The sequence below is a fragment of the Oryzias melastigma genome, linkage group LG24, assembly GCF_002922805.2.
Source record: "Oryzias melastigma strain HK-1 linkage group LG24, ASM292280v2, whole genome shotgun sequence".
In the NCBI taxonomy this organism is placed as follows: Eukaryota; Metazoa; Chordata; class Actinopteri; order Beloniformes; family Adrianichthyidae; genus Oryzias; species Oryzias melastigma.
Window position 1 is genome coordinate 6,598,443 of NC_050535.1, and position 25,604 is coordinate 6,624,046.

At 38.1% G+C, this 25,604-nt stretch overlaps 1 protein-coding gene across 4 annotated transcripts in view; it reads right to left on the reverse strand.

The window, feature by feature from the left end:
* LOC112157927 (beta/gamma crystallin domain-containing protein 1) overlaps positions 1–25,604 on the reverse strand; it is a 32,096-nt gene extending 6,492 nt beyond the window's left edge. For 2 of the 4 annotated variants that reach the window (XM_036210486.1, XM_024291041.2), the window contains exons 1-16: positions 23,010–23,075; positions 21,662–22,833; positions 18,535–21,373; positions 18,276–18,437; positions 15,708–15,746; positions 15,033–15,151; positions 13,933–14,089; positions 11,899–12,038; positions 9,873–9,999; positions 7,793–7,828; positions 7,402–7,526; positions 7,215–7,335; positions 5,043–5,188; positions 4,105–4,231; positions 1,305–1,334; positions 1,090–1,202 (exon numbers count right to left, since the gene is read on the reverse strand). In XM_036210486.1, the coding sequence (XP_036066379.1) occupies positions 1,090–1,202; positions 1,305–1,334; positions 4,105–4,231; positions 5,043–5,188; positions 7,215–7,335; positions 7,402–7,526; positions 7,793–7,828; positions 9,873–9,999; positions 11,899–12,038; positions 13,933–14,089; positions 15,033–15,151; positions 15,708–15,746; positions 18,276–18,437; positions 18,535–21,373; positions 21,662–22,833; positions 23,010–23,057 (5,501 nt within the window). In that variant the 5' untranslated portion in view covers positions 23,058–23,075. Of the gene's footprint in view, positions 1–1,089; positions 1,203–1,304; positions 1,335–4,104; positions 4,232–4,673; positions 5,189–7,214; positions 7,336–7,401; positions 7,527–7,792; positions 7,829–9,872; positions 10,000–11,898; positions 12,039–13,932; positions 14,090–15,032; positions 15,152–15,707; positions 15,747–18,275; positions 18,438–18,534; positions 21,374–21,661; positions 22,834–23,009; positions 23,076–23,224; positions 23,814–25,431 lie in introns of those variants that run through there. The other 2 variants (XM_024291043.2, XM_036210487.1) reach the window with 2 other exon arrangements.

A 25,604-nucleotide genomic window follows, 5' to 3' on the forward strand; every position in this document is an offset into this window, starting at 1 on the left:
GGCCAAAATGCAAAACACTCCTTAGGTTGTGGGTTGAACAGGATCAACATTTATTGAACACTCTAAAACATTTTTTAAAACTTTAAAACCATAACTTTTTAACATAATTATAAACTTGATATATATCATTACCTATGATAATGCTAGTGTGAATGCTGTAAGCTGAATTTGGGCGCTGAAGATGCTAGTGCTGATAGCTGAAGATGCTTAAATTGATAGCTAAAAATGCTGAAGTTGGTTGCTGAAATCACTAAAGCTAATAGCTGAAAATGCTGAAGCTGACAGTCACTAAATTAACAGCTAAATGCCAAATTAGCCTAAAAAACAAAAACTAAATAAAATAAAGAACTAGCCAAAACAGTTAGCATGTAGCTGAAAAAATAGCTAAATGCTAAAGTTGATTTCTGAAATTACGGAAACTGATCGCTGAAAACGCTGTAGCTGACAGTCACAAAAATATTAGCTAAATGCAAAATAGCCAAACACACACAAAAAACCCCCAAAAGATTTAGATTAGCCAAAACAGTTAGCATGTGGCTGAAAAAATAGTTAAATTCCAAAATAGTATAAAAAGCAAAAAAAAACCCAGAACAAAACCAAAAAAAAAACAACTAAAAAGTAGCCAAAATAGCTAGCATAGAGCTGAAAAAATAGCTAACCTTTAAAATAGCCTAAAAAAAAGAAAAAAGCCTAAATTAGCCAAAATAGATAGCATGTAAATATGAGTAAAAATCCAAAAAAGCCTAAAAAACCTTGAAAGAGCCTACATTAGCCAAAATAGCTAGCATGTAGCTGAAAAAAATAGCTACCGGTAAGCTTCAAAATAGCTTATAAAACTGAAAAAAGCCTTAATTAGCCAAAATAGATGGCATATAAATATTAGCTAAAATCCAAAACATCCTAAAAAAACTTAAAAAAAACCCAAATTAGCCAAAACAGCTAGCATGTAGCTGAAATTTTAGCTAAACTCCAAAATAGCCTAAAGAAATTTTAGTAAATGCCAATATAGTCCAAGACGCTAGCAGAATGCCTTTATTTTAACACGTGGTGTGACATGTTTCTGTCATTATCTGAAACCGCATTACTCACCTGCCTGCCTGCACTTTGCAGGAGGCCACAGAGAAGCCGTCCTCCAGTGATGCCGCACTGTCTTCTAGGGTGAGGACGGAGCCCCGGAAACCCGGATCAGAGAAAAGCTGCACCTGGTGATCACACGGTGGCTGAGAATGAGTCATCTGTTCTCCAGGTTTACCATTTCAGACAGAGAGCAAATCCAATATATCAATGAAGATGTGGCGGTCTACCTTAAACTTGGAGACGTTCAGAAAATCATCCTGAAATGAAGCAGAAATAATAAGACTAGATTAGAAAAACAGACGAGATCATTCTTTAATGCAAGTTCTATGGTACAAACAACCAAACACTCCTAAAGACTATTCAGAGCAGGAGGATAGGCCACTCCAGGCCTCGAGGGTCGCATTCCTGCATGTTTACCAACATACCTGCTCTGGCATTTTCTAATTAGCTGGACACACCTGAACCAGGTAATCAGTCATGAGTAGAGCTTGGATATCTAGAAATAATGTAGACAGTGGCTGAAGCTTCCTATCGCTTATTTAGAGATACCAATGAATACTATGAAGTATGTTTTTAGACCGTGGGAGGAAGTTGGAGTTTCTCCAATGCTCGCACAGAAAGGTCACAGCCGGGATTCAAACCAGAGCCAAGCTGTGAGGTGAGAGTGCTAACCACTGCACCGTTGTGCAACACTTGTGGAATGTTCTGAAAACATTTTTGACATTTTATATTTAAAAATTAAGTCTAGATAAAGTATTTTTTTCTTATATTTAGATTGTATTTCAATTAACTTTGTGATAAAAAGAATAAAAGTTTGACTCAAGTAAAATATGCTTTAGTTTGAGACATTTCCTATTTTATATATGGTCAAATCATGATCAGCTTAAGGTGAATGTAAAACCAGATAACAAATTTAAAAAACAGATATTGTACATTTGAAAAAAAATAGAAAATGTGAAAAACTCAAGAAAACAAATTGTAAAATTGAAGGAAATATTGAAAATTTGACAAATAAATAGTTTTTCTTCCCTCCTTTGTTGAACCGAACTTTGAAAACACTATATCAGATGAGGGAATAAACACAGCAGACCCTTATTTTGGAGCAAAAAGGACGTTACCGTAACCTCTATGACCTCAATCGTGACCTAGTAGCAAATAAGGGGCAAAGCTCCACCCCCATATGAAACTGGAAAACAAAAAGTAAAGAAATTTGAGGACTGAAAATGAGCAGGAGAGAAATAAATATACAAGTTAAAAATACACTTTATTTTTTCACATTATCACTAACACCTGAATTTATTCCCAGCTATGAAAAAAAAATTAACTTGTGTTTTTGTTTTTAAGTAAATTATACATTTAGGTAATTTTATAGCTAATTTGGTTTGTCACATATTTGAGACAACAGGAATCAATTTTTAGGTTTACAAGATTTTATGTTTTCTTTTCAAATCTATTTTTTTCTGTTTTTTTTTATTTACTCTAAGTCAGGGCTCCACAAACGTTTTCTTGTGAGGGTCACATAACTGTATTCTTCTCTAATGTGGGGCAGGAGCTACAGCCTAAACGTAGACATTTACTGTGTTCCAGAAAACTCCACAACTGAATTTTAAATAATTCATTTCTGTTATAATCATAGAAAAAAATGCAAGTTCTAAAAAAAATTCAAGTTTAATAACTAAAAAAGCTAAAGATAATAGCTGAAAAGGCTGAAGTTGATAGCTAGCTAAAATATTAGCGAAATACCAAATTAGCCTAAGAAACAAAAACAAAAAAAGAAAAATTACTAAATTAGCCAAAACAGCGAGCATGCTGCGGAAATATTAGCCAAAGAAATCTGGTAAAATGTGTAATTTATCCAAATCAGCTAAAATAAAGCTAAAATATTTGCTAAACTCCAAATGAGTCTCAACAACTGAAAAGAAAATAAATTAGCCAAATACGCTAGCATGTAGCTAAAATATTAGCTATACTCCAAATTAGCCTAAAAACTGAAAAAGCCTGAATTAGCCAAAACAGCTAGCATGTCACTGAAATATTAGCTAAATAACAAATTATCCAAAAAAAATAACTGGTAAAATGTGTAATTTAGCCAAATCAGTTAGCATAAAGCTAAGATATTTGCTAAGCTTCAAACGAGTCTCAACAACTGACAAAAATCTATTAGCCAAATCAGCTAGCATATAGCTGAAATATCAGCTAAATTACAAATTAGCCTAAAACTGAAAAAGAATGAATTAGCCAAAATAGCTAGCATGTAGTTGAAATTTTAACTAAACACCAAATTAGCCAAAAAATGGTTAAATGTGTAATTTAGCCAAATCAGCTAGCATAAAGCTAAAATATCAGCTAAACGTCAAATTAGCCTAAAAATCCTTAGTAGCTGCCAAAACGAAAAAGCTAGCATAAAAAGAGCTGAATTTTTTAATAGATGAAAGAGTTGGAGAGCTATTGAAGTCTAAAAAAACGTACAGAAGAAACATAACAATAAAGTAGTAAAGAAGAAGTGAATCACTATTAAACCAATAAATATAGTTCAGACTGCAGAACGGTGGAATGAAAAGTCACGTTCTTTGTGGGTTTCGATTGGCACTTTGTGTGGGGGCCGGGCTAAATGTGGTGGGGGGCCTGATCCGGCCCGTGGGCCGTAGTTTGTGGACCCCTGCTCTAACCTCCATACTTTCAGCCTTACTCACCTATTCTTTTAATCTGTCAAATACAAATCCAGTCTGTGAGAACCGACAGATGAGTCAGGGATTCCTTTCCAGCGCCCTGACTAAATCTTTCAACTCATTTAAGTAGAGATGTGACTCATCTTGTGCTATTACTAAAATTTGTTGACTTAAAACAAAACAGGGATGTGAGAACTCAGCCAACACGGGTGGCATTTTTCTCATCAGTGGAGGTTTGGGTGTTCTTACAGAAACCACACTGGCACTTGTATGGACCGAGTCCTGTGACTCTAATAACCAGAAATGTTTTGTGGAGAAAGCAAAACTCCATAGTTTTCCTGTGACTCACTCCTCTTACCAACAAAACAGGCATTGCTGAGCCGACTCGGGGTTGCATGGCCCCCCAGTCCTCCGGGCTTCCGTACAGGCCTTTCTCCAGGATGTAACACTTTCCACAGAATCCCGGCTCGTCAAAGAAAACCCACCTGAGAGAAAAGTGAACAGATGTATCCTCTGCAGCATTTAAAAAAAAATACCCAGAAAGATCCTGTGAAGTTCTTTGACCACAAAAATTTAGCAGTAATTAAGTTTAAGAACAATTCTTGGTTAGAATCCAACTTGGCATCTCATACATTGACTGTCTAAAGTTTTCTGTCACATTATTTAATGGACAGAAAAAGTGAGCTATAAAGGCTAATAACCGGCCAAGAAGGAATTTCAATGCTGGAGGTCCTGAATCGTAAAGAAGAAGCACACAATGTTCCATTTTATGTTAATACCTCTTTTGTTTGTCTCTCTTGCAGTGAGTAAGCATGCTCTGAATGTGATTATCTGTGTTAACTTCTGCTTTGTTAACATGTTTAGCGCTGAGAGAAACTCTGACCTCTTCTCTGTGGTTCATATTTTCCTCCTTGCATGAAATTAGAAATATTTGAGCTTTCTCGATTTAAAATGTATGGGAAAACCCTAAAAAAAAAGTCAGAGCAAGCATAGTAAAAAACAGGAAATGGAGCATGGAGAACTAAAACATTACTGATCTTCCTATCTGTCTCCACTTGTCGGTAAGGGCGTGTCTACACCTGAGCTGCAACGAATCTCAGTAGATCTGTGAATGCTTTCACAGGAATTTCAGTTTCATCTAATTAGCTAGTAATCTTCACAAAACCACGTGTTGCTGGAAGCTCCTCTTTGAACTGGAAGGACAGGATCCAGTAAAAAAAAAAACAACAAAAAACAAAAACAGCAGATATGCAGTAGATGGGTTTATATTGGTGGAAGAATGCAGACGACACTTACACACCACTGGTGACATCCGCGGAATGCGTTTTCATGCCGTAGCCGGTCTCGTCCATGCTAATGACGGGACCGGTGAGGTTAATGTTCACGCCGAGCTTCCCAAAGTCTCTGTCGCTGAACATTTTCACGTGTGGAGACAGGAAATCCTGCAGTTTGAACAAAATTGCAAAATGAGACGAGTAGCCAGGACAGGAAAACAACACAAGGATGATAGTCTCTAAAACATGAGCTAAATGCCAAAATTAGCCTAAAAAACTTTAAAAAAACAAACAAACAAACCAAAAAAACTTTGGTTTGCCAAAACAGTTAGCGTGTAGTTAAAAAAAGGGCTAAAATTCAAAGCTAACAAACTGAAAAAAACCTAAATTTGCCAAAATAGCTAGCATGTAAATTTTAGCCTCAGTCCAAAATAGCCAGACAAACTTTAAACAAGCCTAAATTAGCCAAAACAACAAGAATGTCGCTAAAATATTAACTTAACTCCAAAACAACCTTAATAGATTTCAAAAGGAAATCCTAAATTAGCCAAAGCAGCTAGCATGTAAATATTAGCCTAACACTAAAATAGCCTAAAAAAACGTTAAAAAAGCATACATTTGCCAAAACAGCTAGCATGTGAAGTTTAGCCTAACTCCAAAATAGCCACAAAAAAAAAAAGTTCTTTCAAAAAAACCTAAATTAGCCAAAACAGCAAACATGTCGCTAAAATGTTAGCCTAACTCCAAAACGGCTTAAAAAATCAAAATAAAAGCCTAAATTAGCCAAAACGGCTAACATGTGAAGTTTAGCCTAACTCCAAAATAGCCACAAAAAAAAATTTCTTTCAAAAAAACCTAAATTAGCCAAAACAGCAAACATGTCGCTAAAATGTTAGCCTAACTCCAAAACGGCTTAAAAAATCAAAATAAAAGCCTAAATTAGCCAAAACGGCTAACATGTAAATATTAGCCTAACACTAAAATAGCCAAAGAAACTTTAAAAAAGTCTAAATTAGCCAAAACAGCAAACATGTCGCTAAAATGTTAGCTTAACTCCAAAACGGCCTAAAAAATCAAAATAAAAGCCTAAATTAGCCAAAACGGCTAACATGTAAATATTAGCTAAACTGCAAAACAGCTTAAAAATTTTTTAAAAATGAAAAAAGGCTTTTGTAACTAGCCAAAACAGCTAGCATGTAGCTGAAATATTAGCTAAACTTCAAAATAGCCTTAAAAAATCGTGGTAAATGGCAAAATGTTCCAAAAAGCTAGCAGAATGACAATTTTTAAAAGTTTAAAACCGTAACTTTTCAACATAATTATGAATAATAAAAAGGAAGGAATATTATTTCAGGATAAATCAACTTAAACCATAAAAAACTTCCAATATTTTACCCTCCATAAAAAATATTTTGTCAAAATGATACAAGTTAGTTAGTTGGTTAAGTTTAAGATACCATCGGGCCATTAATAACAATAAAATAAAATGATCTGGAGGGCCGGATGGTAAATCCTACAGTTTGAATAAAATCGCAGAATGAGACGAGCAGCCAGGAAAACAACAAATAATTTAAATCTCTGACAAGAACCCCAAACGGAAAAAGGAAAAAAGGCCCAGCATGTCACAGCCAACCACATAATGAGGAGCTGGACTTTCAGTCAATATTAAATTGGAGGCTTTCATTTGCTTCTAATATCAAGTCATTTCACATAAAAATCTAGTTTTTGAAGGAAAACTGGAGGAAAAAAACAGTTTCTGTCTTTATATTGGGGTTGTCAGTCAGTCCTTTACACTGAAATCAGATTTTTCTGCAACAAAACTATTAAATATAAATGTTTTGTTAGAGTTTGATGTGATCTCCAGGTCGTCACATACTGGGGTTTGGTTGAGGACTCCTCCGCGTCACTTTTTAACAAGTCGTCGTTTTATTTGTAAAATCAAGGGTCCGCAACCCTGAATGCTGTACTGGACGCAGACTGGTCCTCTGGGCGTGTCCAGTACCGGTACCTTAACCCTAACCTGGCACCGGTATGGGAGGACTAGTCCAGTACGGTACAGTCTAGTCAATAGCATGAAGTTTTCTTTCAATTGGTGAAAAAATTCATTTGCTCTGTTTGGTTTTTATTACTTTTTCTTTCATTCCAAGAGAAATTCCTGCTATTACGAGCGGATCAAATTACAGTTCAGACTCACAGAATGCACCGGCCGCAGAGAGAGAAGCTCGGAGCCTCCCCAGTCGCTGCAGTCGACGTACTCTCCTTCCTCCAGGATTTGTTGGTGACCCTCAAACCCCGGCTGGCTGTATCCCACCCAGCTGGAAAAAAATAAAATGTTGATGCATTTGCAAAACGGACTATATGTGTAACAAACAAATACTCACAATCCTCCAATGATCTTTAAGGAACCCACAGACTTTAGTGGGTTTGCTTCATCAGAAAAGCTAAAAACTTCACTGTCGATTTCCAAACTGGAGCCCTCAAACGCCGGTTTCTCAAATAACACAGCCTGTGGCAGAAAGAAATCGATTTACTGTAAAACTAAATACAAAAAATGTCATTTTTCAATATTTTAACAGCAGCTTGAGGATGTTTTGATAAAACGTCTGTTTCTCCTTTATAGATTACGTTGTTTGCATTCACTTCTCATTAAAAGTTTTGCTAAAAGGTCAAAGTAAAAGGCTTAAAGGGCTTTAATTAGAGCGCTTCTTGTAAAGATTAATTGAATTTGTTAATACGGACATTTACTTATAGGGGGTAGAAAGCGGTGCGTACCTTAACCTCGCTGGGATATTCCACCTTCAATCCACCCTGGAAGAAAGAAACCACGATTTTTACCTCCAATTAAAAAGACTTACTGCAACAATGCACATCGCCACACAGAAGCTGAACTTCAGCTGCCTTTAAATGAGCTAAGAAATCTATTATCAGACAGAAAACAGATTCTAAAACTAGTAATTAACCACACAAATAGGCCTACCACAAACGATTATTTTTTCTGATTAGTCAGCTAATTGGGTCATGCAAAAAGTGGATGTAAAACACACATCTCAACCATTATTAGCTTTAAATTTACTAAAAACGTGATATATTCCCACTAGCATTATCACAGATAATGCAAATGTAATGAATTTGGCTGCTGAAGATGCTGAAATTGATAGTTAAAAATTATGAAGCTGACAACAAGCTAAAATATGCTAAATTAGCCTTAAAAAAGCATAAGTTAACCAAAACAGCTAGCATGTAGCTGAAATATTAGCTAGACTCCAAGATAAACTAAAAAAACTGAAAAAAATCATACATTTTCCAAAACAGGTAGCTTGCAGCTGAAATATTAGCTAAGCCCAAAATTAGCCCAAAAAAACAGAAAAAAACTTAAGTAAGCCAAAACAGTTAGCATGCAGCTGAAATATTAGCTAAAAGCCAAAATAGCCTTAAAAACGAACAATAAAAAAGCTTAAGTTAGCCAAAACAGCTAGCATGCTGCTGAAATATTAGCTAAACTCCAAATTAGCCTGAAAACTGAAAAAGCCTAAATTAGCCAAAACAGCTAGCATGTAGCTGAAATATGAACTAAACACCAAATTAGCCAAAATGGTTAAATGTGTAATTTAGCCAAATCAGCTAGCATAAAGCGAAAATATTTGCTAAACTTCAAATGAGTATCAAAAACGGAAAAAATCAATTAGCCAAATCAGCTAGCATGTAGCTGAAATATTAGCTAAGCTTCAAATTAGCCTAAAAACTGAAAAACCCTGAGTTAGCCAAAACAGCTAGCATATAGCTGAAATATTAGCTAAATACCAATTTAGCCACAAAAAAGGTTAAATGTGTAATTTAGCCAAATCACCTAGCATAAAGCTAAAATATTTGCTAAACTCCAAATGAGTATCAAAAACGGAAAAAAATCTATCAGCCAAATCAGCTAGCATGTAGCTGAAATATTAGCTAAACTTGAAATTAGCTTAAAAAAACTGATAATAAATCCTGAATTAGCCAAAACAGGTAGCTTGCAGCTGAAATATTAGCTAAGCCCCAAATTAGCCTAAAAAACATACAAACAAAAAAGCTTAAGTAAGCCAAAATGGCTAGCATGCAGCAGCTGAAACATTAGGTGAACTCCAAAATAGCCTAAAAAACAAAAAAAGCTTAATTTAGGCAAAACAGCTAGCATGCTGCTGTAATATTAGCTAAACTCAAAATTAGTCTAAAAAAACCTGAAAGAAAATCCTAAATTAGCGAAAACAGTTAACATGCAGCTGAAATATTAGCTAAACTCAAAATTAGCCTAAAGAAAGCCTAAATAAGCCAAAATAGCTAGCGTGTAGCTGAAATATTAGGTTAACTTCAAAGTAACCTAAAGAATTTAATAATAAAAGCCAAAATAGTCCAAAAAGCTAGCATTATGCTATTATAACTTTCAACTTCACTACACTCTGACTCCATATAATATAAAGTAACGACTAATCGACTTTTAAATTACTTGTTGATTATTTTAATAATCAATTACTCGACTAATCGTGGCAGGCCTACTTACAAATGAAGTGTTTCTATGATATAATTCCATGACCAGCACAGTTTCATTAAACTAAGAAATTGAATCTGAATGCATTTAAATACAGATAAAAGTAATTTCAAGACAATAGATGTTGCCTGTATTTTTGTGACATATACAATCACTACTACACAACAAATACAATGTGTATTATGTACTTTGACAACATGAATGCTCGTCTGATGGGAGAAACTAAAATACTGATGTAAGACGAGGAAAACTGACCAGAATGTCAGGTTTAATAACGTCTCAATACCCTCCGTAGAGGTCAAAAGAAACATGGCAGCAGTGTATAAATACCATTTTCAGGGGTCTAAGAGACCCAACGAAGGGGGATGGAAAGCCCCAGGTTTCGGGGAATGGATACTCTCCAGCTTCTAGCACAGACAGCATCCCCTGGAAGCCTGGATCGCTGAACACAAGCCACCTGGAGGAAGGAGAACCAGTGCGTGTTACTTCATGGACAATAACCAGTAGGTTGGGATTTTAAAGTTTAAGGATTCAGGGATATATAGCGATATTTGTATTGATTCAAGACGATATTTAATTAATAATTTATCAAGCTTTTGGACCTAAGCTGACATCTGGATCAAAACCATTCGGCTGGAAATTCCCAATATTGATTGAAAGTTTTATGTAGAAGCAGCGAAGATTTACGCTAGCTATCATATCAGAAAGGGGAGGGATCAGCCACGGAAAAGCCACGCCCCCTCAGAGGAGATTTTGGAAACAGAGGCTTTTTAAGACATTTAGATTGAGGGATATTGGTTGAAAATGTCATAATCAGAATTAAAATGTTTTTTTTAATTAAAAAAACGACTTTAAAAATGAATATTTCTTAATTTACCAAAATAAAAGCACCATTAATTTACTGGAATAAAAGCAACTTGTATATGAGATAGAGTCGCAGGAAAATTAATGTTACTATTTTATTACAGTAAAAGACATAAATATTAAAGTAGACTTTTATTCTGGTAAAATCTTGGAAAATATCGCGATATGTATTGTGAGTCATGTATCGCGATCTTGACTCTTTAATCCTATTTTAAAGTTTTTTTATCATTAGTACACCTTTGTTAGGATTTCTCTGCAGCACTAATGGATTTTTTTCTTTACAGTGATGTCAAAAAGAATGTTTTCTTTTCCTAATCGGGTATTAGAGGAATAAAAGCCACCTTGGGGATTGACTCTCTTTGAAACACTTTCTTTTTAAAGCATGTCTTTCCCCGAACTTTGGTATTTTTAGCTGCTATGCTGCACAATGCCTCCGACTAATTACTGCATGTTTGTTCCAAACAAGAACAACAAAGTCAAAAAATGAAGAAGTGGAAGCTAAAGGTGATTTCATTGTTCTAAAAAAATGGAGAATCATTTCCCTTTGTGAAGGGAAGTGAACTTTTGAGTGGAGAACAGTTGTCTTTATTAGGTAAATACCCATGAAGAACTGTTGAGGTTTAATTATTGCTAATTATCTTTAGCGGTGCACAGACATGCCACGGGAAACAAGGTAAAAGCGTAAAAGGAGAACTATTCAGCTCCATTCATTTCCTTCTGGGCAGGGCTCAAAACACCCTGAACGTCTGCAGCACTCGTGTGGAAAAAACATTCACTCCCTCGACAAGTTCTGTCCACGCCTGTCTGTTTCTCATGCTCCGTCTAGTCTCCACCTCTTCTTCTGACTTACATTCCTGAGCTTGAAAAGACAGAAAATCAAACCCAAGATTTATAGCAAAATGTTAATGATTTTCTGTCAGGTGTTTGTGCAAGCAGAAACCACAAAATAGCAACTTTCCGCCCTTTTTATGCACCTTTGATGAAGCCGCCAGTCGGAGTCAACAGCTATAATTGTCTGGTTAGATGTTGAATACGATCTTAATGCCCTAATCATATTTTTCCATTGCTCTTTGCAGCTCGATTTAACTTAATTTGCATTTTTCTTCTTTGTTTTCCACTGCAGATGGTGGATCTACAACAGCAAAAAGCTAATAATATTATACTGGATGATATGGCAGAGCAATAATTCTACAGCAGACATGAGAAATGAGAGTTCCTGTGCAGAGTTCACCTCTGGTCTGCAGTAAAAAACACTCAATGAGGTTTTGAAACACGATAGCAAAACCATGTGCTCAAATATGCGAGCTATATCTTTATATTCATATTGGAGAGAGTTGTGCAAGAATGTGGGTTGCTGCAGGGATGCTGCACACATTCATGTCACCTCAAATATTCAGGAATGCTGACAGCGACACATCAGACAGCAGATGCTTTGTGCAGTAAAATCCAAGGAGAGTTCAGGCAGACAAAGACACTCCCCAGTTATACTCACACTCCGGAGTGAATTTGTATGGAAGCTGTTGTCAGCGGGATGCCGTACGAGCCCGTCTCTATCGCATCGTCCAGATACGATGTGACTCTTCCTCGGCCTTCGGGATCGGTGAAAAGATCAATACGGGGGAGGCTGTGATCCTACAGACAGATATGGACAACAAAGGAAATGATCAGCACTCTCTACTGCACGTGTGTCTGAGTCGGGGGCCGGGGGGCCGGATCCGGCCCTCAAAATCATTTTATTTTACTGTCATTAATGGACTGATGTTATCTTGCAGTTAATTTGGACAAAATATATTTTTATGGAAAGTGAAATATTGAAAGTTATTTAAGGTTTAGGTTGATTTATTCTAGAATAATATTCCTGCTTTTTTATTTTACATAATTATGTTAAAACGTTAAAGTTTTAAAGTTTTAAAAATTGTAATTCTACTAGTTTTTTGGACTATTTTGGCATTTATAAAGATTTTTTAGGTTATTTTGGAGTTTAGCTAATATTTCAGCTACATGCTAGCTGTTTTGGCTAATTTATTTCTTTTTTTTTTTAAAGCTATTTTTGAGTTTAGCAAATATTTTAACTAAATGCTAGCTGTTTGGGCTAATTTTGGTGTTTTGTTTAATTTTTTATTTTTTAATATTTTTATTTTTTTAGACGGCTAATAAAGGATTTTTCAGTTTTTAGGATAATTTGTAATTTAGCTAATATAACAGCTACATGCTAGCTGTTTTGGCTAATTTAGAGTTTTTTATTTTTGCTTTTCAGGCTAATTTGGAGTTTAGCTAATATTTCAGTTATATGCTAGCTTTTTTGGCTAATTTAGTATTTTTCAGGTTTTTCTAGGCTACTTTGGAATTAGCTAATATTTTAACTACATGCTAGCTGTTTTGGCTAATTTATTTCTTTTTTTCGTTTGTTTTTTAGGCTATTTTTGAGTTTAGCAAATATTTTAACTAAATGCTAGCTGTTTGGACTAATTTTGGTGTTTTGTTTGATTAATTTTTTTTTTATGTTTTTTAGACTGCTAATTTAGGATTTTTTAGTTTTTTTAGGGTAATTTGTAATTTAGCTAATATTTCAGCTACATGCTAGCTGTTTTGGCTAATTTAGGATTTTTTAGTTTTTAAGCTAATTTTGAGTTTAGTTAATATTTTAGCTGCATGCTAGCTGTTTTGGCTAAGTTAGGATTTTTTCGGGTTTTTTTAGGCTAATTTTGAGTTTAGCGAATATTTCAGCTTCATGCTAGCTGTTTTGGCTAATTTAGGGTTTTTTATTTCTGTTTTTTAGGCTAATTTGGAGTTTAGCTAATATTTCAGTTACATGCTAGCTATTTTGGATAATTTAGCATTTTTCCGGTTTTTCTAGGCTACTTTGAAATTTTGCTAATATTTAGCTAATATTTCAACTACATTCTAATTTTTGGGCCAATTTATGCATTTTTTTGTTTGTTTTTAAGGCTGTTTTGGAGTTTAGCTAATGTTTCAGCTACATGCTAGCTGTTCTGGTTAATTTAGGCTTTTTCAGTTTTTTAGGCTGTTTTGGAATTTAGCTATTTTTTTCAGCAACATGCAAACTGCTTTGGCTAACCTAAGTTTTTTTTTTTAGCTTTTGAAGCCATTTTGCATTTTAGCTAATATTTCAGCTTCAACGTTTTCAGCTATTAATTTCAGTGATTTCAGCTTTTAGCGTTTTTAGCAATCAAGTTCATTGTTTTCCGCTTTTAGCTTCAGTGTTTTTAGCTATCAATTTCAGCATCTTCAGCGGCCAAATTCAGCTTACAGCAGTCACATTAGCATTATTACAGGTAATGCTACATATCTAGTTCTTATGTTAATAATTATGGTTTTAATGTTTTAAAATGTATCTTTAGAGTGTACAGTTTATTGTGTTCGACCAGCGACAACCCAGCTCCACTTAAACCGCTCAATAATTCTACTGTTTCCTTTCGGAGTGTCAATAAAGTAATTAAAGATTCGATCCGAGCTGAAGATTAGCCAGGAATTGAGGGCGGCGGGAGCTAATTAGCGTGCTCACCCTGACGGCCAGTCGAATGGATCCAATTAGCATCGGCGGACGCTCGTGCGGTTCCGTTTCTGGCGCGCACTCTGCCCACTGGTTTTCCAAATCAACCGGCCCCTCCTCCAAGGCGATGACACGCCCCTGAAAGTTGGGCCTCTCGTAGAGCAGCCAGCTGGAGTTAAAAAAGGTTCACGTCTCAGTTGCATGTTTGTGCACAATATTTGCAGAAAAACGTGATGTAGAGCTAAAATATGCAGCAGACTATTAGGACGACCTCCTGCTGGAAAAAAAAGTCCCATTTATGTTCTATTTCTTTTCATGTCTTACTTTGAAAATATCTCTTTTTGATTGAAAAATCTGAATTTATCTCCCAAGGTTTAGAGATGTTATTTTGAGAAAACAGGCATTGTGGTCCAGGAGATGAAGCTTAAATGTCAAAGGCACTGCAGTATAGTGCAGGGGGGATTGTTTTTTTCCCTTTTTTGTCGTGCATGAGCACACACACACCAAAACCTCCATAAATAACAAGAACATGCATTCAGCAGGGCTGAAAGAGGACTGTGTTACAAAAGCTGAAGCTAGACTTGATGTGGAGCTGTAAATGCATCCTGGCTGTACAACCATCCGCTGTGAATAGACCATGTTGAGCAGATTAGCTGTTTTTTTTTTTTTTTTTTTAAAAACAGGAAATTGCAACTTTTATTTACGAAATCAATGGTTGGAAGAATTGATTTATTCAAAGAGAGAAGGATTGTAGGAAGCATTTCTAAGGAAAGTGCAAAAAAGCTGAATTACAACAGCACAAAATGGGCATAAGAATATAATTTCTGCCTTTTGTGCTATTTTTGCAGCAAGTTTACTCACTGGTTTTCACAAAAACAAAATCATCTTAATTCCACATCCCTCAGGCTACAAGGAATTAAACCATTTCGATGGGAAATTCCTTGCAAAAACTTAACAAGGCTGAAACTCCGTTCTGCTTTTTGACCAAACTAGCTCTCTAACAGCCTACTCTTGCCTCCCAAAGGTCCTTGATATTAATTAGGAGAAGTAAGCCTCAGAGAAATTTGCAATTCAAACATTTGGAGAAGTTTTGGTTCCTTTTTGATACTTACCAGCCTCTCACAACCTTCACAGAGATGAGAGGTGAGAGCTGCAGGGACGAAGCATCTGCCACATCCCTGTAAATCTCGTACGCCTGGCCGCCGAACTGAGCGTTCTCAAACAGCACCATCTGTGTGGAGAAATAGAGAGAAAAACATTTGGACGAAATATTCTGATAATAAACTTTCCTTTTACAGTCTATCAGGAGTCTCTCTGTGCTTTAAATCTAATAGAAGATCATTTTTTTTTCTTCCTTGTAAAAGCCCATACAAGCACTACCTTTAAAAGCTACAAGGATTTATGGGTAAAAATCAATTTTCTTTTTCAAAATCCATCTTAAATATTGACCTTAGAAAATATCAGTGCTATGAAATATTATTATTCATACACCTTGTTACAAAAAAGAACTAAAAACAGATGGAAAGAGAAGGTAAGAGACAATGCTAAGTGCAGCAACAATCATAATGAAGAAAACATTTTTATAGCAGCAATGAATTCCATTTTTGTAATCGTACCCAGCTGGGAATTTGGCCTCGTCTTTATTATTATTATTTTTTTTACATTCAGTTTACCCACAAGAACAGCATATGAAAAGCAGATGTTTCTGCAGAACAAGGAGCAGTCTGTGCGGATTCCTCACAGCGTTCAGCTTCTATTCTGTTTGGACAAAGTCGTGCCAACTGTACCTTTCCAGGGCGCTTATGACATCCGTTGTCAAACGTTTTCTGGAATGCAAAAGCACACAATTAGGATTGCGACAAAACAGTAAACACCGATAAAAGGTGAAACGCGCTGATATGCAGAAGGTTGTGCAGAAGCTAAGAGTAATTTGACCTTTTAAGCTCCTATTTTAATCCAAGACTCATTTTCATAGGACATTTAAGGTGAGTTGACAGTTAGCCCATCCAATTATTTCAAACAAAAATAACTTGTAAAGCAACTAGAGGACAAAAAATATATAACTTTTATGCAAAAAAATACCAAATTTGTCACAATAAATGTCAAAACTTGCTGATAAACTTTGACAGACAGCCATAAAAACTCAACATGTACAGTGCAGAAAGGGTTGGTTCAAGAAACACCCATGCAATTGAGATAACTATTTCTTTTTTCAAAAGTGCAATAGTGCTGCCACAACCGAGTATTTTAATAGTCGACTATTAACCGATTATTTTTTTCCGATTAATCGACTAATCGGGTTATGCACAAAGTGGATGTAAAACACACATCTTAACCATCATTAGCTTTTAACTAACTAAATAATAGATGTATAGCATTACCTGCAATAATGCTAGAGTGAATGCTGTAAGCTGAATTTGGCCGCTGAAAATGCTGAAATTGATAGCTAGAAACGCTGAAGCTGATAGCCGGCTAAAATATTACTTAGATGCCAAATTAGCCTAAAAAAATCACTGAAAAAAGCCTGAGTTAGCCAAAACAGCTATCATGTAGCTAAAATATTAGCTAAACTCCAACTTAGCCTAAAAACAAGTAGCCAGCATGCAGCTGAAATATTAAACAAACTCAAAATTAGCCACAAAAAAATCCTAAATTAGCCAAAACAGCTAGCATGTAGCTGAAATGTTAGCTAAACTCCAAATCAGCCTAGAAAAACATGAAAAATCCTAAATTAGCCAAACAGCTAGCATGCAGCTAAAGTATTAACTGAACTCATGCGGCTGAAATATAAGCTACACTCCAAATTAACCTAAAAACCAAAAAAAAAGCCTAAATTAGCCAAAGTAGCTAGCATGCCGCTGAAATATTAAACAAACTCAATATTAGCCAAAAAAAGAAAAAAAAACCTAAATTATCCAAAACAGCTAGCGTGTTGCTGAGATATTAGCTAAAGTCCAAAATAGCCTATGAAACAAAAAGCCTAAATTAGCCAAAAAGCTAGCATGAAGCTGGAATATTAGCTAAACTCCAAATCAGCCCTAAAAAATTGAATAAATCCCCAAATTAGCCAAACACCTAAATATTAGCTAAACTCCAAAGTAACCTAGAAAAACCTGAAAAATCATAAATTAGCCAAAACAGCTAGCATATAGCTGAAATATTAGCTAAACTCCAAAATAGCCTAGAAAACAAAAAAAGCCTAAAGTAGCCAAAAAGCTAGCATGAACCTGGAATATTAGCTAAACTCCAAGGTAGCCTAAAAAAATCAGAAAAATCCAAAATTAGCCAAAATAGCTAGCATGCAGCTAAAGTATTAACTGAACTCATGTAGCTGAAATATTAGGGAAACTCCAAAATAGCCAAACAAAACTGAAAAAATATAAATTAGCCAAAACAGCTCACATGTAGCTGAAATATTAGCTAAACTTAAAATTAGCCTAAAAAACTGAAAAAAATCCCAAATTAGCTAAAACGGCTAGCATGAAGCTGAAATACTAGCTAAACTCCAAAGTAGCCTGGAAAAACCTGAAAAATCCTAAATTAGCCAAAACAGCTAGCATATAACTGAAATATTAGCTACACTCCAAATTAGTCTAAAAACCAAAAAAAAGGCCTAAAGTAGCCAAAAAGCTAGCATGAAGCTTAAATATTAACTAAACTCCATAGTAGCCTAGAAAAACCTGAAAAATCCTAAATTTGCGAAACAGCTAGCATGCAGCTAAAGTATTAACTAAACTCAAAATTAGCTTAAAAAAATCTGAAAAATCCTAAATTAGCCAAAATAGCTAGCATACAGCTAAAATATTAGCTACACTCCTAAATACCCCGAAAAACCTTAATAAATGCCAAAATAGTCCAAAAAGCTAACAGAATGCCATTATAACTCTGACTCCATATAATATAAAGTAACGACTAGTCGACCATTAAATTAGTTCTTGACTATTTTAATAGTCAATTAGTCGTGAATTAGTTGACTAATCATGCAATTAGTCAAAGTTTTTCTGATCATTCAGGTTCACATATTTCTTTAAACATGTGTCATATTGTTGAATTTGTTGAAATATGTCTGAAATTTGGTGAAGAAGTTCCCAAAAATATGCACAGAACAAGAACTGATAGAGTCCTAAATTGTCAACAATATATGATTTATTTGCATCAGTATTAAATACATCACCAGCATGAACAAAGAAGCAAGCAATGAAATAAATGATAAAAAAGATTACAAAATATTATATAAAAATAAATGTGTTTTTTTTTTTTTAAATCATAAGATAATTGATGCCAAAAACCTTAAAAAGGGACTTTGGTTGTGATAGAGAACTGCTCTCTGAAACATCCAGTGCAAACTGACTTACATGTGGCTGAGTCACAGGCTGCTTGAGGTCAGGGAGTGTAGAGAGTGTGGTTGGAGGAATCCCAGGAAAACATGAAGCTACACTGTCAGGAAGCCCCACATTAGGGGTTGAAACCAAGTCTGCCGTCGCTGTGGAGACTGGAGCTGCCATTTTCCCAGTAAACTGTGGAATAAATGACAAAAAGAACAAGTTGGGAAGACTGTGAGGTTTCATTCTGGTTCTAGTTTTCTAGCTTATTTCAAGTGAGTTTCATGCTAACCTCTGTTTTCTCCTGTCCGTGTGGACTCGGTTCGGCAGCCGCCGGTTCTGGTGGAAGATACTTCTTCAAGTAATCCGGCAGCTTGATGTCGTTAAAAGAAGGAAGTGCAGGAATTGAGTCGCTGACCACATCCTCTGAAGTCTGGACTTCCTCTTTGCTCTGCTTGTCCTTTGATGCGTTTTCTGGTAGGGGTAAGGGGGTAAGCAGGGGGGATTGTGAAGGCAGCGCCTCCTCTGAAGGGCTGCTTTCAGCCTGAGGTCCGTTCTTAGCCCCTCTTAAGTGAGAAGTAAAAAGACTACTGTAGAGAGAGCTGCCCTCCAAGCGAGACTTGACTCGGATTTGGTCGTCTTCTTTGACGGCCTCGTCCTTCGCGGGTTTCGCGTCCCTGAGCCCGCCGAGGAGCAAGCTGCGCTCCGCAAAGCTAGCCCTGGTGGGCAGGACGTTGGGTTTGGTCTCCGTGCTGTGAAGGTCCACTGAAAGGTCCAAGCTGAGCTGCTTCTTCTTCCTCAGGCCGAACGTGAACTCCTCGGGGTCAAAGGTTTTCTCTAAGCTGGTCTCCCTGATGGCCGGCATCGCGAACGGGGGCTGCGGCGAACGGATTGGGTGGTGCTTCCGCGGCGGGTGGGAGAAGGGGACACAGAGGTTCTTGATTTTCGCGACAAAGTCCTCATCGTCGAACTCGCCGGAAGTGTCCAGGAGGTTGCTCTCACTTCCAGAGGAGGTCAGTTTGACTTCTTGGACTTTAGGCTTCGGTTTTGGGAAGTCTAGATCCAGCCAACTGGACGGGGTGTCTTTCCCGTCCGAGGAATCGTTTTTTAATCCAAGAGGAACGTGGAGTTTCTTCATTGGTAATCTAAATGAGTCTGGGTTGAGGTTCTTTGGTGACGTTTTGGGAGTTTGATTCGTCTTGTCACGAATTAATTGTTTGTTGTCATTTTGAAGTTGCAAATCAGAGGAGACGTTGCCATTCGTTTCAAACTCTTTAGATGGACTCGGATGGGAATTTTCTAGATTCTTAACGGACACGTCGCTAAATATTGCTCTAATTAATTCTCCGGCGACTTTATCCAGTGGGGTCTCGGATTTGTTTGCGGCACTCCCGTCTCCGTTTTGCTCCCTAACGTCGGCGTTTGCAGGTTCACGGAGAGGTTGGCGAGAGAGCTCTTTAGTGGCGGAATCTTCACCTGTCTTACATTTAAGTGAGTCTATAAGCCCTGACAATTCATTAGTGACTCCTGACCTCCCTCCCTCGTCTGCAGCAGCAGCTTTAATGAAAGGTTTGGAGTTGGAAAGCTCTGGAGCATTAGCCTCATGCGTACATGAGTCATCCAGTGAATTCTCTGGCTTTTCCACAGACACAGAATTAGATTGGGGCTCTACTGCGACTGTTTCTCTTTCCATTCCGGGGCTTTCTACGGACTGTGTTAGGGACTCTACATTTGAAGCCACCCTTACGCTGGGAGGCTTTTTATCAGCCCCAGCGCCGCTCGCCTCCTCATTAGCGGCGGATGCGGTGCAAATAGCAGCTTTTTCGGTGTGCTCCGTCTCCACCTGAGAGGCACTTTGAGTTTGAAAGGGGAGGGCTGGGGTCTCCTCTGGTTCTTGAGCGTTCCCGTCTGTGTCTGATGGAACTCCTACACTGTCTTTTGAGGACAGGGACGCCGTTGTTTCTGCTGGAAACGTTCTCTCAGCATAATTGGGTTTCTCTTTCTCAACTGTTTCAAGTTTCTCCGTAACTCCTGGCTCCTTGATTTGGCCTTCCGTCGCTCGTCCTAATTCTCCTTCACTTGTCTGGAATTCCTCACCCAAACTGGGCTGTTCAGCGAGTGATTCCTGTTTGACAGCAGGAAGCGGCTCAGCTGAGGGGGAGGAGCCTGACGTTTGACTGTTATCTGTGGGGTTTCTTTTTGCTTCGAATGCCCCTGAAAGCCCCTCGTCTGGGGGTGAAACAGCACGGTCAATAGTGTTCTTTGTTCCTGTGCTGGGGGTATCGGGTTCATCTGTGTGGACGGGAGCTTCAGGTGACCCCTCCTGCCGGTTTGGCAGCACGTCAAAACCCCTTTCTTCATCGTTGGTGTCAGACTGTGGCTGCTTTTCTGATAAATCTCCGAGGAGCTCCTGAGATGGAAAGGCGACTTTCTCTGCATCACCCGCATGCTCTTGCTTTGCAGCAGGGTCCTCCGATGTGTTTTGAATACTAACCGGACTGGCTGGCTCTCTGTTTTTCTTTTTTTTCGAGCGGGAGCCGGTCCTGCTCGGACCTTTGGGGGGTGAGGTTGTGTTGTTAGTGGATTCCTCACTTTTCCTGACACTGTTTTGCATAGAAACCTGATCTTCAGCTTCCTTCGTTGAAGAGTCAGCTGATTGAACACCTGATACCTGCACATCATTAGAGCCTCCCCCCTCTAGTCTTGATGTTATCCCGGCATGCTCTTTAATATCCAGTTTGTCCTGAACGTCTGGTTCTGGTTTTGTCGGAGCGGCCAGGACATTCGAAGTGGACTTTTGAGTTGCCACAAGTTTCTGAGCCGGTTCTAATTTCGACGCTTGCAGAAACTTTCTCGTTCGCTCCTTAACGGACAGGGGTTTCTCCCGGGACGGGGACGAGAACCCCGACCGCTGCTCTCTGGGTCGTTCGGCCGATTTGGACCTTTGCTCCGAGACGACGAGGTCGGCCTTGAACCTGTCTGTGAGGGTTCTGGTCGGAGAGACGTCAGCGCTCCTCGGGGCTCGGATGTGACCCCCGTCGAGGCGCCTCCGCTCGAAGATGCTGATTTTATCCGCGATCCCACTAGAACCGGGCTTTGTGTCTTCCCCGGTCTTCTTCGGGTCATGAGGTCTGCGTGGGAAAAGTTTGAAATTAAGCATTTGAAGTGGCAAATGTTGATTTAATCCATTGAGACAAAAAAATGAATCATTTTAAACGTATCTATAATTACACGACCCATCTAGTTGAACTTTGTGTTGTGACTCAGGTATTTGTGTCACACCACAGTTAATTCCACTTACAACAACTGACTGTTTACATCAGAAACAGAGGCAGAAAACGCCTCTGACTTGACCCATTAGTTATTTTTAACCGCGTAATCCTCCCTTTGATTTTAGATGAAGGAGAACGTAAACACACCTGGAGTCCGAAGAGGTTCCCGCCTGGTTCTTGTCTTCATCTCCGGTGGTCGGACGATCAGCGTTCGGTTCCTGCTGGTTCTGATTTAAAGGCAAAACTTTCGGATAATTCTTCACCTCACAAGTTGAAACCTTGATACTCCTGCGTTTGGACTCCGGTGTTTCAGTCTTCCTCTCCACCTTGTACGCGCTGCTTTCTTCCTCCATTTCGGCACCTGTACTGTCTTCGCATGCCTTAGTGGCTGCGGCGACAGAGATTGAATTCCTGAGGTTGCCCAACGGTTTTACGGCGCCTGGACAAACAGTTTCAATTCGCCCTCCTCCTCCTCCTCCAGGTGCGGCCTGTGAGGTGGGGTTTGTCTCGGAGGAGGGGTTTGAACATGCCTCTCCTGTGGGGGAAGTGGGACTTTGGGGACTGGACACAGAGTTGCACGATTCTTCTGCAGGTTTTTCGGAGGGTTTGCTTCCCCCGTCTCCTTGAGATTTTCTCCTGGATCTTTTTCTGCGACCCATGTCGTCTGTTTGTTCCTTATCAGATTGAAGTTCTGACACTCCCACTACTGTGATGTCATTTGTTTCTGCACTTAAGCTAGCAGACGACTTTCCCTTAGCAGGAACGTGGAGACCTTTTTTTAAAGTGGTTGTGACGACTTCCTGTTGGCCTGAGTGAATCACACTGGTCTCCTCTAAGTATGCATGGAGCCTCTTGTCTGACTGAACCTGTGTGGGGCGAGGCTGGTCAAAGTCCCACACCGCTTCTGGTCTGGAGGTAAAGAGATTCGTCAGATGACAGACGTGATTCCCACTTTCCGAAGTACCGTTGCTTCTCTCCTCCCTCTCGTTGCCCCGCCCCTTCCTCTGCTCCCGGCACACCGCGAGCTCCTCCTCCTCCTGTGGACCTCCTCTCTCTGCAGATCTGTCTCTGTGGGCAGACTGCGTGGCGTTCTCCTCCTCGCAGGGGAAAAACTTCTCCGAGCTGGAATCCTGCTCCTCTCCGGCCGGGACTCCTCTCAGTGACTCCTCGCCATCCTCCCCTCCCGCGTCTTCAGCATAACTGCCACTCGATGAGTCACTTTCACAAGGCGGCACAGAAGCTCTCCCTCTCCACGGAGACAACCAGTAACCAATACGGCCCAAAATTCCTGTACTTGGTTGATCTTCTGGGCTCTCCGACTATAGAAGAAAAAATTCTCTATTTACATACACATCAAGATCATGCATCCTTTTTAGGTAAACTTTTCTAAAATGTAAATTTTCTAAAAAAGTATGTTAGATTGCTCCCAGCTATTTCTATGCAGCCATGCATCTCTTAGCAGAGCGAAGACATGCAGTGGTGCTTCAAACCTTACCGTAGAAAATACCATATCATTCAGACTCTTTCTGTAGGCTGTGAACATGATTTAGAACAAAAACTCCTACAGAGCATAAAACAAACACAGAATCATTCCACCAGAATAACACAACTCTTGATTTAAAGAGAAGAATATCAGAATACAAGAGATCTCCACAAAGTTAGAATAACTTTCTCTAAAGTTCTACCACTTTCAGTTTTAGACCAACTCACCCTTGATTTTCCTTTAGTAAAAAAACACAAAAGTCCAGTTCAGGCTGGTCAGTAAAGAGCGAGTCCAGCTAGAGGACGAGCTGCGTGAATCCTTCTTGTCTCCAGATCAGCATCCCCAACTCTAGCTGCGACGTTCATGTGCGTGCTTCTGATAAAACTCCTCCAGTTAAGCGCGCGGCTCTGACTTTGAGGCGTTCAAGTGCTGCTCGGAATCGTTACGCATCGACATGAAGCCGGTTTGTCAAGATTTTTTTTTAATTATCATTATTATTAGAAGTAGTAGTAGTATTTTTTTTCAAAATAAAAGCTTCTTCTCTCATCTCAAAACTAAATATTTTAAAATTATTGGATAAAAGAAGTTTTATTGTCACTTCATTAAGTGAATTGCAGACTAAGTAAAATTTCCTGGGATCATGAGAGTGAAAATTAAAACAACAAAATAAAAAGTGTTAAATAAGAGACCAAAAATATTAGTAAAACATTGATAAATATGAATAAAAGAGCAATAAAAGGTACAAAAAAAGAGCAACCCCCATCATGCACCCCAAAAGATTTCACAGTGTTAAAGGTTCAAAATACACACTTAGATTAAAATGTTTTCAGGTACATATTTGTTTTTTTAAGGCACAGCAGTTGGTTTCTGTACGTCTTGTATAATCGTGGATGTTGTGATATTTATTTTACAAAATAAAAGCTCGATTTGGGTCAGTTCAAGTGGATTTTCATAATATTTTTTGGCAAAAACAGTGGTAAACAATTCAAATTTTTGTTTGAGGTAGAATTATTATTGATTATTTAGAATTTCACGTCTTCATATAAGGGATGATTGAACAATGAAAAGCTACAATCTCCTTCCAAAGCCTGTCACATATATCAACAACTGACTATTTCTGAACGATACGCTAAATTTATACACTCGTTTTGCCTCTTAGATTAAAAACAGATCTAAAAATAAACACACAGCAACAGGAAATATGTTTGTACGTAAACATTTTGCATGATTGTGAAGGACAGATAGGAAAATGTAATCGAAAATGAACAAAAATCAACCACCGATGTGTTCAGGTGTCAGTTTGTGAGCAGAGAAACCACCAGGTGAATTCCAGGTTTTATGCAAAGCACAACACACATCAACCCAAACACACACACACAAAAAAGACTTGCACTAATATTTAAGTGAAATATTGATATTTAGGGCTAAAAACCACTTGCAAGATTTGTGCTGCAAATGCTTTTCAACTAATAAAATAACAAAGGACACATTATTAAAATTCTATTTACCGACTCCTTGAAGTAATGCAATTAGAGAAACTTTAACAGCCAGAACCATAACAAACAATTTGATTAATCTGCTTGCACAATTTGCATAAGACTCTTAGCAGAATATTTATTTTCCGAGAAAGCAGGCAGCACTTAAGGCTCCGCTGCACAGAAAGGCTAAGGCTCACACATTTATTGAATCAACAAACGTCTTTGTTATTTGAGGAAAAAAAAGTGGCTTTCAGGAACATAAAATATTCGTTTTCAATGTAAAGACACATGTTGTACGTTATAGTAAAAGCTTCTCAAAGTAACATATTGGAGAAACTTATTTTAATGTTATTATGTCATTTTGTGTTGCACATTTTTAACATAAAACGTCTATTTGAGAATTTATCTAAAGTTGCAAAACTCAATAAAATAGTTAGAAAAAAATGGAATTTGTTGATTAGAAGTAATTAAAACAGTTTTTGTGGAAACAAACTGAAAGTTCTAAAATTCGACGATTTTCTCGACACGTGAATGCACCACAGCGCTGGTTCCAAAAACAGTTTTCCAGTGGAAGTGACGCGCCCTCGCTGCGGCTTTGAGAGTTGTTGGTTACTTTTTTGGTTCTCCATAAGTGTCTGCTCGTTTTTTTCATTTGATGAGTGGAGGAAGTCACTTTTGTTTCTTAGCAACTCCCTCAGAAAACGTGAAATAAACAAATAAATGTTTTTACGCACCAAGTTCCCCTCCTAGGTATGAGTTTTGTCCCCAAACACACTCGTTTTATTTTGAAAGGATGAAAAAATAAATATGTGAATGATGAAGTTTTCTTTTGGTGTTTAAGTATTCCATGCAAAACTTTGCGTCTCCTCATAATGACCCTGCAGAGTTCTCCAGAGCGCGCGCGCATCGATTCACCCACAACACTTTGACATGCTGGAGGCAGCGCGAGAACTTACCATGACTGCAGAATTCCTCTCAGCTTTTCTGGAGGCTTAACAACAATCGGTCGATCGGCCCTCTTGCGTTCTGAAAGTAGGTCACTGCTGGTCAGAGGTGTTCTACCTGTGCGTCCAGCGCGCGACGAGTAACACACTCTTCGGGTGATATTTGCAGAGCTCCACAATGAGAA